The sequence below is a fragment of the Zalophus californianus genome, chromosome 2 (genome assembly GCF_009762305.2).
Source record: "Zalophus californianus isolate mZalCal1 chromosome 2, mZalCal1.pri.v2, whole genome shotgun sequence".
Lineage (NCBI taxonomy): Eukaryota > Metazoa > Chordata > Mammalia > Carnivora > Otariidae > Zalophus > Zalophus californianus.
The window spans coordinates 67314896-67331169 of NC_045596.1; the positions used below are offsets into that span (position 1 = coordinate 67314896).

Consider the following 16274-nt stretch of genomic DNA (forward strand, 5'->3'; position numbering starts at 1 on the left):
CTGTGCTGCAGTCAACCTAAGACCACAAATTAATGTTATTACCATTCTACCATTCTGTTGTGAGACAATAATTCTTCCACAATAGTGAAAAACCCAAAAACAAACCAAAACCAGTTCATGGAGTTTGGCCGTGAGCAACAGAAATGACCAGGGATTGTGGGCCCCCAGCACCTGTGTCTGGCTGGGTAGAAGAAACCATCCTAATGCTGAGTTGCGGGCACAGGGTGTTTGTTGAGTAAATTTTGGTACAATCATTCAGCATTCCTTAGTCACCTTCCTTTGAGGAAATATAAGGAGAGTAAGAATTTTGCCTGAAGTATACGTGTGAAATGAGTCAATATAATCTTTGAGGTTTTATGCTAAATATGTGTTTGTTTTCAGCAAGGACTTGGGACAGATCTTGGCAATCGTGTCTTCCTTGTTTTTGTAAATTGGCAGGACACACACAGAAACCAAAGCTTCTTCATTCATAACTTGGTTCTTATGACCAAGTCATAATTGTTTTCTTTCTTAGCAGTGGAGGAGGTTTGTGATACACACCTGGCAGGAGGTGCAGAGAACAAACATTTACATTCTTCGCCTTGGGGCTTCTCTCCTCCTTTCTGCGCCCTGTTTCCTCCACACCCTGGGCAGGGGCAACTTTCTTTGAAGTGTTTGCTATCAACCCTGCTTCAATTCAGTATGCTTGCCCTCCCAGTTTTTCCAGCTTGAAGTAACACCCGAAAGAGACCTGTGTGTATGAGATTTTGGTCTCTTTCGGTAATGATCTGGAAGCCCTGGGCAGCCTGATCTTATCTCCTACAGTCTCGACATCCCATCTTACGTTCATTCTTAAGAACAGATCAGGTCGCAAATAGCCATAGAGGGTTTTGCCCTTCACTGTTCTAGTAAGGGCTAGCACGGCAGCAGTTCGGGGGGCAGGGGGGGCGTACTGAATGTCCGGGAGGCGCGCGGCAGCTTGGTGAAGATTTGAGCCAGCCTGGCATTTGTCTGCAGCTTCCGTGCGCTGAGAGTGTTGGACGAGCGGTAGGGCCAGCGGTGGTTGGAATCTTCCCCCAGGAAGAAGAGAGCGACCCTCAGCCGAAGGATTCCTGTGCCGGGGACATGGCGGCTGAGTGGGGTAGGCTTCTCCGGGAGAGAGCTTTTCCCCTCTCCCGATGAGCAAGAGAGAGCCCCACAGCTGCTCAGCTGAGAGAGGGGAAGGAGGCGTGGGAGACTTGGAAGCGGCGCAAACAGCAGCTCAGCGGCGCTCTGTGCCTTTCCCTCTCCCTGAAAGCCCTTCTAAAGAGGTGGTTTTACAGCCATACAAACATGACCCTCTCAAGCGTCCCGGATACGTCAGTAGTTCATTTTGGGCTGAAGAAATGCTAACATTTTGCAGAAAGCTCTGCTCCCTAAAGGACCTTGGCTGGGCGTGCTGGGGGAGGCGGGGCGCGGGGGAGAAGGGAGGCCGCCGGGGCGTGGCGGGGGGCTGCGGCGCTGGCGGTGCTGATCCAACCTGGAAGCTCCCTGTTGGGTGGCGGGGGAGGTGGGGCGAGAGCAGGGCGCAGAAATAGGGCGCCGGGCGCGGGAGCGCAGCTCGTCCCGGCGCTGTGCTCGGCCTGGCGCCAGTTCCGCCCGCGGCGGGTGTGCAGTGGTGCGGTGAGTCCGCAGGGATCCGCGCTCCGGGAGGGCCTGGGTGAATCAGCCGTTGAGTTGTCGCAGTCGCCACCCAGAGGAAATTAGGCACTAGGGTGGGGCGCGTTCCCGGCTGCGCTGCCCTCCTGGCCGCGCCGCGGTGTCACTTCGCTCACCCCGGCTCCTGTCGTCCGGCCGGCGCGACCAGGTCTGCGCCCGCTGCGGTGGCTTCGGCGCTGGCCTGGGCCTCCAGCGGAGAAACAGTTAACCGGCCGAGCCGGGAGGAGCCCGAAAGGGAAGGAAGGAAATTGCCGTCGTTCTGAAAGTTTTTTCCTTCCTTTCCAATTTCCCTGCAGAGGTGAGTGCGAGGAGGCGGCGGCGCTGACTCTCCGGAGCCCGGCTCCGCGCCTCTACTCCCGGAGCTACTGCCCGACTGCCTGGGGACAGGGACAGCTGTCGCGCTCGGACCTCCTCCGTGGACCCCTTCCGAGAAGGTGCGCCCAGCCATGGAGGGCGCAGAACTGGCCGGGAAGGTCCTTTCCACCTGGCTGACGCTGGTGCTCGGCCTCATCCTCCTGCCTTCGGCCTTCGGGGTGTCTTTGGGCATCTCCGAGATCTACATGAAGATCTTGGTGAAAACTTTAGAGGTGAGTACCGGGGCGGGGGGGGATGCGGCGCCCCAACACCTTTAAGGGCTTTTATGGAGAGAGACCCCGGGGCAGTGGTGTCCTCGAGTAGAGCTGCTGAGAGCCGAGTTGAGGCGAGGGGACCGTCTTGGAAGGTCAGTGGTCCCGAGGGGTGCGCGTTTCAGTTTGTCCCCTGCAGTCACGCGAAGACAGCATCTTGGCTACTCCCGCAGAGTGGAGGGATCCGGGTTGAGACCACGGGACCACCTGTTGTTCCCCTAGTTGGAAACAGAACCACCTTCACCCACTGCTTTATTGCTATTATTATTATTACTGATTAGAATGACAAGGCAGCCGTCTTTTATATTACAGATTTCTTAATATCCATTATGTAGTGCAGCTGTCCCTTCACTCCCCTCAGTTTTTATAGCCCCAGGTTTCAGAGGTCCTTTCGTGTACTAAGGCATGCCGTCCAGAAAGGCATCACGTTCCAGTTCATGCTCAAGATAAGAAACCAATTGCCGGGCAGTAGAGAGAAATCTGATTATATTTTAATGGAGTCATGGAAATTTTATCTAACCAAAAGCACTTGAAATGTCATTGAAAATGTGTATTCTTTAACCTCCGTTCTCCCTGCACTCCTGCTTCCAAATTCTGCAAAGAAACGTGTTAGATGGAGGTGAGCCTGGTGAGCAGGTGAGCCGCTCACCCTCGCACAGAGCTTAATCAAATCACAGAGGGCTTTCCCCTCTGCTGTTTCATCAGATGCTCCCCAAAGCCTTGGAAATGTAGGCAGGGCCAGTGTTATCCCCTTTTTCCGGGCAGGGAAACAGAGACTCAGAGAAGTTCAGTGGTTTGCTTGAATTAAGTGGAGACAGGAGTCTTAACCGAGGAGAGGACCTATAGTCTAGTGATGAGGACTACAGACCCTGGATACAGATTTGCTTAGATTTGTTTCCAAAATCAGCTCTGCTTCTCATTTTGTGACCTTAGGGAATTCACCTACTTCTTGTGCTTTATTTTCCTTATCTATAAAATAGGAATAATTATATAACACCTATTTCCATAGGTTATTTTTTTAAAGCTTTTATTTATTTGAGAGAATGAGAGAGAGAGAGAGAGAGAGAGAGAGAGAGAGAGAGAGCATGAGCAGGGGGAGGGGCAGAGGGAGAAGCAGACTCCGCACTGATCAGGGAGCCTGAGGCTGGGCCTCGATCCCAGGACCCTGAGATCAGGACCTGAGGCTTAACTGTCTGAGCCACCCAGGCACCCCTATAGGGTTGTTTAATGAGTTAACATGTCAAGCATTTTAGAAGGGTGCCTGTAGGTGTTAGGTGCTAAACAGTATTTGCTACTATTAATTGAATGAATAATATTATTATTTAGACACTAGCATCCTTTTTTTCTCTAACTTCTACAGGACTGTCTAATGCAGGTTCTCATTTTTCTGCCCTTATCTCCGGTCTACCCCCAGGACCTGGCTTTTTTCTCCCTCAGTGAGTGGGGTGGCTCTCAGATACACATCTCTAACCTGCTACTCTCCCGCGTGGAGATTACCTGCTAATCTCTCACCTACTAACCTCCTGCAACTCTCTTCTACCTGCTAATCTCCTGTTTTGCCCCAGATTTTTACTTTATTTTTGTGGCTATTTTTCTGTCTAGTCTTAGAAGTTATATTTGATTCTTCATCTTTAGCCCTCATGTTTTAAAAGTTCTGTTGTTTCTGCCTGGGAGATACTGTGCAGTTTTTAACCTTTCCAATTGACTTCATACTCTGAACTTGGTCATGCTGCGCTGTGGATTTCTTAGGCTGCCTCTTACTGCTAGATCTTCTTCCAATACTCTCCCCATTGCAGATGATCCTCTTTGGCTGGTGTTCAGAACTCTTTCTCAGAATTCTGGAATGATTGAGTTGTTCCCTCGTATAGCAGAGTCTTTCGGATTTTATACCCCAAGTTAGATTGGAATAAAGGTAAATCCCACACACTGGCTTCCAGTGGCTGACACCAGTATGTCTTGCTTTAATAATTAAAGGTACAACTAAAGAGATGTCAAGGAGGGCGACCAGCTAGTTGCTGTCAGCCTGGCAAATAACTACTATACTTGGAGGGGATGTATCCAGTTCAGGATCTGGTCTTCAGTTAGGTAGGGCCTGAAGTTCTAATTTTTTGTCCATCTAGAGTTGAAGAGACTTTAGAGATGTGCTGCTTGTTACTGGGAGATAGACCACTTACTTGGAAACCGGATAGATGGCAGCCTAAGGAACTACCCTCTTTGCTTAGAGTAAGTTATTGGGTCAGAGTGATGATCCCCATTGTTTTGGGGATCATTTTGTGGGCCAACTCTGACTTGTCGCTGACTGGAGCACCTGTGTTTGGGAGCAGCAGGGCTCCTCAGGAAGGAGCTGTGATCCCATAGCGATGTCTGCTTTAGGCACAGAAGAGGGAAATGGTGACCCAGGGCTTCTTCTTGTCCTTAAGCTAGAACAGCCTTAGATGTTTCACAGACATTTCAGTTAGGAAGTACAGTGGATTGCTTTTCCTGACTGTAGGGATAATTCCTTTAAAAGTTGTGCTGGTTGTTTAGTATTAGGACATTTTTAGTCCTGGACAAATACCCTGCCTTTTTGTCGATTCTGTGCGAGTCCCAGTCCTTCTGTTACTCATTATTCCTTAGCTTTTAGTTTTCACCGGATTTGGTTGTTTCTCTAAACTGGTGATTTTCCAGGGGTATGTCATGATTTCTAAGGAGTATATACAGCATTATTACAACTTTATATTGGGAAAATTGTTTTAGGAATTCAAACAATGAAAAGTAAAACTTTGGGCTGGGGACATGTAGAGGGTAGTGCATTTGGATGGTAGGATATACGTATTGGAATCTCTGGGAGGGTGTGTGTGTGTGTGTGTGTGTGTCTGTGTGTGTGTGTGTGAAGTTTTCATGTTTATCCCAAACAGGAACATGGACGGATTTAAGATTAAAAAAATGCCATTTTCAACCACAGAAGTTGATGGGGGTGAGGGTGGTGAAGGATTGCTATGCATTGGCCTAAGGCTCATGTATACAGGGAAATAAAGATGGGAAGAGAATATAAATATAGGATCGGTAGAGAAGAAGGTAGGGCAGTGGTATGTAAATTATCTAATCTAACCAGATAACACAGGCAATTGACAAGATAATGAATGTTAATAGACTAATTTTTCCCTCTGCTTTTGAGGAATAAGCTGGAAGCATGGACAGGTTCCTTTGAATTTCTGGCCCTGTGACCTTCTGTAGGTCACTTAAGTTTCAACATGGGTGTAGAGGAGTATGCCTCAGAGAGTTACTGCGCAGGTCAGTGAGGAGAGGTCAAGGAGAGCAATGATACACAGGCGATGCTCCAGTCTCAGTGGAGTTTGAATTGGAATATTCTTTGATCTTGTTTTTTGTTTTTTTTGCTTTTGTTCCTATGTGGCTAAGATTTAACCTACCTTCAGATCTTTAATGAGTTAGCATATATACTCAGAGCAGACTATTCTTGTCTTTCATTTTAATTATTATTCTCGGGGCACCTGGGTGGCTCAGTTGGTTAAGCGACTGCCTTCTGCTCAGGTCATGATCCTGGAGTCCCGGGATCGAGTCCCGCGTCGGGCTCCCCGCTCAGCGGGGAGTCTGCTTCTCCCTCTGACCCTCTTCCCTCTCGTGCTCTCTATCTCTCATTCTCTCTCTCTCTCAAATAAAATAAATAAAATCTTTAAAAAAATGTTTTATTTTAATTATTATTCTTTCCCTTTACACTTTCCTCCATCCACCAATTAGTTTTTCATCTTTTTTTAAAAGGCATGTCAATAGATGTCATGTTAATATAATACTCAGGTATTATTCCTGGTGTTGGAAATACAATAAACGTGCTAGAAGGCCATGGCTGTTTATGACAGAAAGTAATAATAAAGAAAAGCTACCCAGTCAATGCGCTTAATTTCACAACTCTCTGACAGAGGCCATATTACTCCCACTCTTAGGTCGGGGAATAGAGAGTCACAGAGTTAATTTGTCTAGAGAGTGGTATACAGCTGTTAGTGGCAGAATTGGGATTTTATTTTATTTAATTAATTTATTTTTTAAAAGATTTTATTTATTTGATAGAGACACAGCGAGAGAGGGAACACAAACAGGGGGAGTGGGAGAGGGAGAAGCAGGCCTCCCGCGGAGCAGGGAGCCGGATGCGGGGCTCGATACGGGGCTCGATGCGGGGCTCGATCCCAGGACCCTGGGAACATGACCCAAGCCAAAGGCAGACACTTAACGACTGAGCCACCCAGGCGCCCCTAGAATTGGGATTTTAATCTGAATCTAGATGCTGAGTTCTCACTCTGCCAAGATGACAGGTCTGTCATGAAACTTTTTTTATGCTACAGATGGTGGCCTGCTGTTATTTGGATAAACCTAATATTTTAATTTTTGTATGATTTTCATCCTCTGCTTTTCTCTTTTTAGTTAATTTTTAAATGTCTTTTTAGCGTAAAAGCCGAAAGTTGTAATTATCTAGGTGACAACGTCATATTTTTGCAAGCTTTTGATTTAAGCTTTAAAACTCAGACCTAGGGGTGCCTGGGTGGCTTAGTCAGTTAAGCATCCAACTCTTGATATCAGCTCAGCTCTTGATCTCAGGGCTGTGAGTTCAAGCCCAGTGTGAGTCTTGATCTCAGGGTCATGACACCACACCCAGTGTGGCGCCTACTTAAAAAATAAATAAATGAATATATGAATAAAAAGGAAGATACCTTAAAATCAGACTTAACCCTTTGTGTGTGTGTGTGTGTGTGTGTGTGTGTGTGAATTAGAGACAGCTACTTTTTGCTTCCCAAGAGGATTTTTAAGGTAAAGGCGAGTGAGAACCTGATGGGAGGTATCTTTCAACTTGTCCTTGTAGGGGGAAGTGAGATGGGAGTAACAATGGGGATTGTTAGAAGCCACCATCATACTTGAGGATCTTCTTGTGGACAGAACTGCATTTTTCGTGGTTTGTGGAGGCAGATGTTTTCTGAGATAACCTCTGGAAGAGGCTTAGAACTTCTGAAGAGATATTCCCCACCTCTGGCTTTGGGCCTACCTGATCAGTTGGCATGGTAGAAGAGACATAGCTGTTTATTGGACGATGCACTGGTGGTCTGGAAAAAAGTGATCATTTTGGAAGCTAAATAGATTATGGGTGTGAAAAGGGAGGAGGAAGCCAACATTTTCTACTTTGTGGCCTATTGTGTGGCAGTCATTGGATGGAATACCGTCTTTCATCTTTTATCTTGATACTGTCGCTGGTTTAGGGATGATGAAACCGAAGTCCCAAGAGGTGAAAAATCTCTCCTGAGATGAACCCGGCCAGGAAGTGCAGACCCGCAATTCATACGCATACGCCTCCGGCTGCAAAGCCTAGGTGCTTTTCACCTTTCCTTGGGAGTAAGCCCACAGAAGAAAATGGTTCTCTAGTACAAATTTCCTTTGGCATTAAATGACTTCTCCTCCAACCTGAAACTTTGCTAGTCTTGGACACTGTAACTGCATTTTGTAGGACAGACCTTTGGAGTTGCCATTCCAGGAGAGGTTATGCATTCTGACACTTGTCTGGTGACAGAACATGGAGCTCTTTGTAGTACATCATGCTGTATGAGGCACGCCCCTGTATCAGTTTGCTAGGGCCGTCATAACAAAATACCACAGACTGGGGGCCTTAGACGATAGAAATTTATTTTCTCACAGTTCTGGAGGCTGAAGTCCCAAATGAAGGTGTTGGCAGGTTTGGTTTCTTCTGGGGCCTCTTTGGCTTGCAGATGGCTGCCTTCTTGCTGTGTCCTCATATGATCTTTCCTCTCTGTGTACAAATCTGGTGTCTCTCTGTGTTAAATTTCCTCTTCTTAGAAGGACACCAGTCTTGTTGGATTAGGGCCCACCCTAAAGGCCTCATTTTAACTTTGTCACCTTTTTAAAAAGGCCCTGTCTCCAAATGCAGTCACATTCTGAGGTACTGGGGAGTTAGGGCTTCCACATATGAATTTTGGGGGGAGACACAATTCAGCCCATAACAACCTCAAAATATCATTTTTTTTTCCATCCCATAAGCATGGAATAATTGTCCTAATCTAAGGTAATTGCCATTTCTATAAAATATAAAATCACCTGGCCACAAGAAAAAAGTGAGCTTCAAGATAACAAATGTTCAGTTATTGACAAAATTTTATTTTAATTCTCTCTTTGGTCTGATTATAAATGACAATAGGTAGTAAAACTTTAAAGTGAAAAACTATGGAAATAAACCTTTACCTCTATTGAGAAGAGACGAGAGGTATGTCTAGAGTTTGAGGAGTTTGAGAATGCCTGCATTAAATCAGCAAGGAAGGAAAAAGGCACAATCAGATTAAGATTGAGTCTTATCGTTTGTGACTCGCCACTTGAAGCCAGGAAGATTAAGTCTCTATTTATAGGCTGTTCTGTAAGTGCAAATAGCATGTTCCTACTTGGCTCTTTGGGATGTTGTGCGGGGTCCTGATGTAGTCAGATCATGCCCTTCTCCTTGACCTTCAGGTATATGTTTTAGGTCATTTAGTCTCTATCCTTCATTGTCTTATTTATTTGAATTTTTAAAAATCTGTTTAATTCCTTGTGAGCCTAGCAATACCTGTTTTTGGCCACTACAATTTTGATAAATTCTTTTTGCTCCTTCAAGGGCACTTAAGTCCTAATTATAATGATCGCAATGCCTTTTACCTCTAATTTCCCACTTCCTCTCCAATCAGTCTAGACAATGTTAGCTTCTGGAATTGTAATCATCAAAATAGTATTTTAATCATTCCTTTTCTAAACTGGAAAAATAGCCATTGGGATTTTCTGGGATGCTGTCAACAAAGTTCACTTGTGGTTTTTGAACTCTGATGTTAATGGTAGATAATTTTGGAAATGCATAGGAAAAGTGTAAAGAAGAAAATAACAAATCACATCTTGATATATTTCTTTATACGCCTACGTACATTGAAAACAAAAATGGGAATTGATTTTTCCTGTTCTTCAGTTCTCACAAAGCTGTGGTTTCTCATAATAACATTTTCCCTGTGTATCTCAATAGAGGCAAGTGACCAGGTGGCCAGGTGGTGTCTTTGGTTAGCGATTTCACCACTTCCTTTCCAGCTCCCCAAGTGTCGACTGCCTCCTTCTGCAAGCCTATTTTATTTTATTAGAGCATGATCAGTGACGAATATAAGGGTGTATTTGAGCCTTGGAATACTCCTACCGCAGAGGTTTACTAGGGCATCTCGAATTCAGAGAGTGCTGGGGCTTAATGTTTAATTTCATTTCTGCGTAAGTAAGGTTTGAGTATTTTACATCATGTCTATGGAACAGTCTACATTAACAACACTACTTGTTTTTAAACAGTGGGCCACAATACGAATTGAAAAAGGAGTCCCAAAGGAGTCGGGTCTTAAAAACTCAGCTTCTATTGGTAAGTCTTCTTTTTCATTTATGATGGTCAAGATATCCAAATTGGATACATTTACATCTACCCAGTTTGAACTTGAAATAGAAAGCAGTGCATTCTATAGGCCTTGGGTCATTCCTAATTTTGTTCTTTATGCAGAATAGCAGCTGCCTGAGTTTTGAATGAGTTTTCACTGTGAAGGTGGTAATAATGTGCTAGTTCATCTATGTGTTCTTATAGGGCATTCTAAAGGCATACATTTAAAGGTGGTTGCCTGTAGTTTTAAAGATGTAGTTAATGGTTTTAAGTAAATGGGTTTAAGAAAATAATGCTAATTGGACTATCTTGGAGTGAAACCTATTTTTGAGGTTTTATTAGCACCTTATTCTAATTTGTGGTTCTCAAAAATGTTCCTCAAGATAAACCCTTTCCTACTAAAGGCTGATTGGTAATGCATGAAATAAATAATTACCCCCCCCCCCCCCCCCCCCCCCGTGAAATAAGCTTGGGAATCACCACATGTGACACCTTGCTTTTGGAAGGTAATATTACATAGTGACAAAGGCTCAGAAAAGTCCTATAGTAAAAACACTTGTTAATTTTTGTTAGAATTGAGTTAAAGTCAACTGAGCTCACTAGTGCCTCTGCCTATTAGTGCTTTGCCGTTGTTCCAATAAACCCTTTTACTTCGGGTAAGAATTTTAAGAATTGTTTAAGACACGGGGTTCATAGGGAAGTAGAATTCTATGGAAGGGATGACTATGAAATTAAGAATAAATAAGTCACTTGACTTAATTAAAAGACTAATAAGCCTTTATTTGTTTGTCAGAAATAATGTAGAAACAATTTTGTGCCCATCTAATTTAGGATTAAAGATAATCAAAATGTCAAACGCTTCACTAGGAGTAATTTATCTTCTGGAGGCTTGTCTGAAAGGAACTGTAGAAACTGTATACCACAACGCATTTTGGAAATAAACTATTTGAGTGAAAACATCTACTCATTTTGTGTAATTGGATTGTTATGTTCAAATGATTGAAACAACTAGTAGATCTTTATGTGTATACTTGAACATCAGGTATTAGCACCAGTAACATTTTACCAAGATTGGATATTTCTGGCTATACAGTTGTCAGATACCTTCTCTTGGACATAGCAGATCTACTAATTTTTTATTTTTCTGGGTACATTTTTAAATGTGTATCCTTATGATTTAAGGAGACAACAACTTTATTGCTGGTTTTCTGTTGTGCTTGGTGAGACTTTGGGCTGTCACTGATCTTGAGTGAAATTCTATGGAGCCCTATGGATTGGGGTGGTGGTGGTGCATGTCTTGGGCCATGAATTTAAAAGGGCACAAGGCTTTCCAATTTGGTAGGTTAAGAGGATTAAAAATCACTAGGTGAGGGTGTTCTTAGCATTGGTTTAGATTTTTTAGCCTGTACTGAAGTGAATATTATCACTTGTTGGATTTTTTTTTTTTTTTTTTTGCCATGCATCTATCTTTTCCATGGTACCTCCAGGAAAGAGTGGAAGTGAACAAGAGGAGAAAATATAAATCATAATGGTTTAGAATAAGGCTAAAGGCTACCAAATTTATCTTCTTTCATTCAGAGTAGCTGTCCTTCCTTTTAGCCGTGAAATTGGCAATGACTATTGCAGTTACTGAGCCTTTGCTACCTGTAAGGTTGATGAGATATCTATAGATGATTAAGCTATGGTTCCTGTGAGGAGACAGGTATCCGACAGCTCACTGTGATAAATGCTCAAGTAGGTGCATAAGCAAAGGACAACGTGGGATCTAATTTAGTCTCTGATACATGCTGCTTTCATCTCTGTTAATCCCACAACTGTGCATGGGATGCACCTCCACTCCCATCCTGATTTACATCCTGCCTGGGTAGCCCTGGTATGGGGTGTGTGCCTTGTTGATATACCCTGGTGTTTGGAGTCAGCAGAGAGGGAATATCTTCCTCCTAGACAGACTGGCCGAGGGTGATGAAACACAAAACACACAGAGCACTGTGTGCCCGGCTGCTTCAGTCTTCTGCCTCTGGAGCCTCAGGTCTCTGTATGGCTGCCAACAAGAGCGCCAGTCAATGCTGAGTGGGTCAAAGTTGACGCAAGGGTCACAGGCAGGCCAAGGGTCCCAGAAGTGCAGGTGTGATCTGGAGATGTCTGAGTGCTATAGTGCTGATGATAGGTTCGGGAAACTGAGAGGGAGAGAATGGCTAATCAGGGAAATAGTTATGTTTATTTTCACCAGATATTTCTTCTGCTGCTCTTTTATTTGATGAAGGATATTTTTGGACACACTTTTTGAGTCTCTCTCTCCAGTTAAACCCCTCTTGCATTATATTTCTCTTGTGCTTTTATTAATAAGCCAACTGAAAGCTGAACCTAGGGAAATATTATCTTTGTGGTTAAATTGTTCTCTCCTGTCTTCAGCCATCTTCTGCTGGGTCTCCTATTAAAAAATGGTCTCCTTTATTTTTTTTATTTTTTATTTTTAAAGATTTTATTTATTTATTTGAGAGAGAGAATGAGAGAGAGAGAGCACATCAGAGGGGATAGGGTCAGAGGGAGAAGCAGACTCCCTGCCGAGCAGGGAGCCCGATGTGGGACTCGATCCTGGGACTCCAGGATCATGACCTGAGCCAAAGGCAGTCGCTTAACCAACTGAGCCACCCAGGCGCCCAGTCTCCTTTATTGATTGAGCTTCAGATAGGTTCATGAGCAAGATCTCCTTAAGAAGCCCTGTTATTGCACCTTCTTCCAGTTTTAAGGGCATTTCCTCACTGTTACTACAACACTGAGGATAAATCTTTCTCCCCCTCTTTAAGTAACTATGTTATACTGAACATTCAACTTCAGTGGACAATGTAGTTACCCTCTACCCTAGTTTGTTTTCTGAAGGCAGATGTGCTTCACCACTCCAGCCATGGGACAAGTGAATCTCCTCAGACCCAGGAACATGGTCTGATTGAGATTTTATCAACTTTTATCTTACTCTGTTGTAAATAGTGCAAGGGACCATTGACTGTTAAGAGCCACCCACCTCATCCTTGGATACTGGACTGATTTCGAGGATTTATTGTGCAATAGACTGCAATTAGTTAGTAATTAGGATTGTACTTGTAGTGAATGTAATTCATTATGCCATTTTCAGAACCGGAGATCAGTTCCACTATAAATTGGATTATATTACTAGGACATTTTGAATGCTTAGCACCAAAAGTCAACAGGCAGGAAGAAAGGCCCGAGTTTGCCCTTGTCCTAGAGGTGTCACAAACAATACAAATAAATAGAAGCCATGGCTCAGTCATTTTGGCACTGTCCTCTAGAATGTGCCACTGGCCTGACTTAGCAATATCTGCATGGGAAATGCATACCACGTCCTCAGGTCCTCCCCTTTGCCCCACTCCAGCAGGCACCACACATAGGGATTTGGGGTCACGTGGCCTATTGTTAATTAAACCCCCATGCTAAATTTCTCTCTTGCCCTGTATGTCTTACCCCCATTCCCCATCTCTTCCTCCACCCAAACACACACAGAGGACAAAATGCTATAGTGAAACTTCTGATGTTACACCGATTCAGAGAGAATTCAGGCTGCCTAACATTTCCCTCTGATTTTACTTTTGGAATTCTTTCTGTGACACTTGATTAACCATGTTGATACTGGTACAACATTGTTTGCATCAATATTAAATCTCTTGCATTTATAGAAAATGTGGGATAATATTTTGTGACAGAAATTTGAATATCATTTTCAATACTCATTTTGTTTTGGGCAGGCTCTTTTGTTTTGTTTTTTTCAGATTTTATTTATTTGAGAGAGAGAGGAAGAGAGTGTGTGAGAGAGAGCGGGGGTCAGGGGGAGGCAGAGGGAGAGGGAGAAGCAGACTCCCTGCTGAGCAAGGAGCCCAAAGCGATGCAATGGGGGCTTGATCCCAGGACCCCGGGATAATGACCTGAGCCGAAGGCAGCTGCTTAACCTACTGGGCCACCCAGGCACCCCACTGGGCAGGCTGGGGGGTGGGGGGTGGGGGTGTTTGATAGTCTGTTTAAATCAACTAAGTTGATTTAGTAGTATTGTGTTGGTGTAAATTCCCTGAATACAAGTTAGTATCTGCTGTCCTCATGGATATGGAGTGTAATGCATTTAATGGTTGTCTTGCTGATAAAATACTGGAACTTGTCTAGCTAGTTATAGAGAGAAGAATAATCCAGTTATGGGATATGGAAGGAGTATAGAGTGAGATTTTCCTTATCACTGCCAAATGTCTACCTGCTCTTATTAGTCTGCCTCTGTTCGTAAATCGTGTGCCTGAGGGTGGTGATGATGATGATGACAATTTTCAAACATACACGAAAGTAGAGAAATACTAGAATGAACCTGATATAGGCAATATTTGTCAAGATTTTGCCACACTTGATTCATCTGTGCCTTCTTATTTTTTGCTAAAATAATCAAGGCAATCAATATAAGATTTCATATCTTTTCATGCATTTTTTAAAAAAAGGATTTTAAAAAATAGCCACAGTGCTACTAAGTTAACTCAAACTTAAGTTTTTAATATCATCTAATCACAGTCCATATATAAATTCCCCTAACAGTTTAAATATGTTTTTATAATTGATTTGTTTGAACCGAGATTCAGTCATGGTCTACAGATATGTTTATTTATTTATTGATACTGCTTTACTGGACATATGGGGTACAGTTTTTGTTCCTGGAACAAAAATGACTTAATAGCAGGTGATTCTGAAAAAAATTCACTAGCATAACATAAATTTTTATCCTCACAGCTTAATACAGCTCTGGGCAAGACAAAGTTTTGATCCTTTATTTGTTTGTAAACCATAGGATTAGTCGTCTGTATTTCTAAGTGCAATAGTCCATGATATTTGTTACATGAAATTTATTACATGAAATTTTCATATTACATGAAATTTAGTCTATAGTCCCTCACTTCCACTTCTCTAAGATATCAAACCTATTCAAACTCTCAGCATGTATGTATTAGGAGACTTGCTACAAGTGGATACAAATAGTGAAAATGTGGGGACAATGCAGTCACTCATCAGGAGGAAAATTAGTATGGGAGCTGGTTCAAATGAATTAACTGGATTTATGTGAAGAGAACAAAGTACACAAATATTAATGTTGAGCAAAAAGAAAATGTATAGTATAAAAACATTTATTTAAAATTACTACTATAAGCAGATACTATGTAATTATGTAGATAGATGTAGATAAGTATATAATATATGTGAAACTGATGTATACCACAGGTTAATGGTTATCTTCTAGGAGGGAGGAGGAAGGATGGGGAGATGGGCTTTAACTGTATCTCTAATTTTTTTCTCTAAAGAATATCTGAAGCAAATATGACAATGGGTATCTTTTTTCTTTGTTAAACTCGTATTTTTTGGTTACACTTATATTTTAAGCATAAAAATTTTAAAAAACCCAACTAAATAAAATATCAAGAATTGCTCCACTAGAGTCTAGTCTGATGCATAGAACTAGTTTTATATAAATAAAAACGAAATATTTGTCTCAAGGGTGTGATTGATGGTTACCTGCTCTGAAACACATCTCTGTTGAGTCTGACCAGTGCCCGGAATTAAAACTTGAACCTATGGAACAAGAGTTGTTAATCAAAATATATATTATCTCTTAGAGGCAGGATTCTCAGCCTCAGCACTACTGACATTTTGGGTTGAATAATCCTTTGTCATGGAGAGAGGTCCTATGCGTTGTAAGATCTTCAGCAGTATCCCACTAGATAATAGTAATGCACCCCTAATGTGACAATCAGCAGTGTCTCCACACATTGCCAAATGTCCCCTGAGGGCAAAATCCTGTCTCTTGCCCTAACCTCTGTCCACTCCTTTGCAAACCACTGCTCTTAGAGACTAATGCGTTCATCTCTTGGTACCCAATACTGTTAGCGTAATTTTTCTTAGTTTTCTAATAAATAGGCCCTTGAAGGACCAGAACTTGATTTCCAGTCTTTGGTGGCTGATATGGGGAAGGATGGAATGTGAGGCAAGGCTTGTGAACAACAGGGTTAGCAGACAACACTGGATGGGGGAGAGAAGGCCTGTTCTTTAAGGAAAGGTAAAGGTGAGACAAGGGAATCTTCCTTCAAACTTTGCCTCATAATCTGATGAAAATACTGTTTTGGAGGGAGCTTTACTTTGGACTGGACTGGAGACTTGTATAGAACTATGTACTCTAACCTCTGAAAGGAGATGACTTAGCACTTAATTCTGGCCAACAGTAAGTAAGCAGGAAGGAGTGGTTGTGGCAGGAAAGAAGGTAAAAGGTCAGGTCAGACTAAGGTCTTCTCTGCATTGCGAAGTGATGGTGGAAGGCAAGTGATAGGCTCGCATCTTAAGAAAGCTGTTAGGAAGCTCCTAAAACATACTATTTTTTTTTTCGGATAATTTTTCTTGTCACATAGCACTAACAAAGTAGGTGACATACCTTGTGCCCTATTCCTATTTTCTGTGAAGTTAGTTTTGCTTTTAAACACACTCCTCTGTCTGCCCTACCCCTCAGAGAAAACCCC

At 42.9% G+C, this 16274-nt stretch overlaps 1 protein-coding gene across 4 annotated transcripts in view; it reads left to right on the forward strand.

The window, feature by feature from the left end:
- The first annotated feature begins 993 nt into the window (after window positions 1-993).
- GPAT3 (glycerol-3-phosphate acyltransferase 3) overlaps window positions 994-16274 on the forward strand; it is a 67167-nt gene continuing 51886 nt past the window's right edge. The window contains exons 1-3 of one of the 4 annotated variants that reach the window (XM_027600585.1): window positions 994-1120; window positions 1974-2264; window positions 9648-9714. In XM_027600585.1, the coding sequence (XP_027456386.1) occupies window positions 2124-2264; window positions 9648-9714 (208 nt within the window). In that variant the 5' untranslated portion in view covers window positions 994-1120; window positions 1974-2123. Of the gene's footprint in view, window positions 1121-1503; window positions 1642-1731; window positions 2265-9647; window positions 9715-16274 lie in introns of those variants that run through there. The other 3 variants (XM_027600584.1, XM_027600586.2, XM_027600583.2) reach the window with 3 other exon arrangements.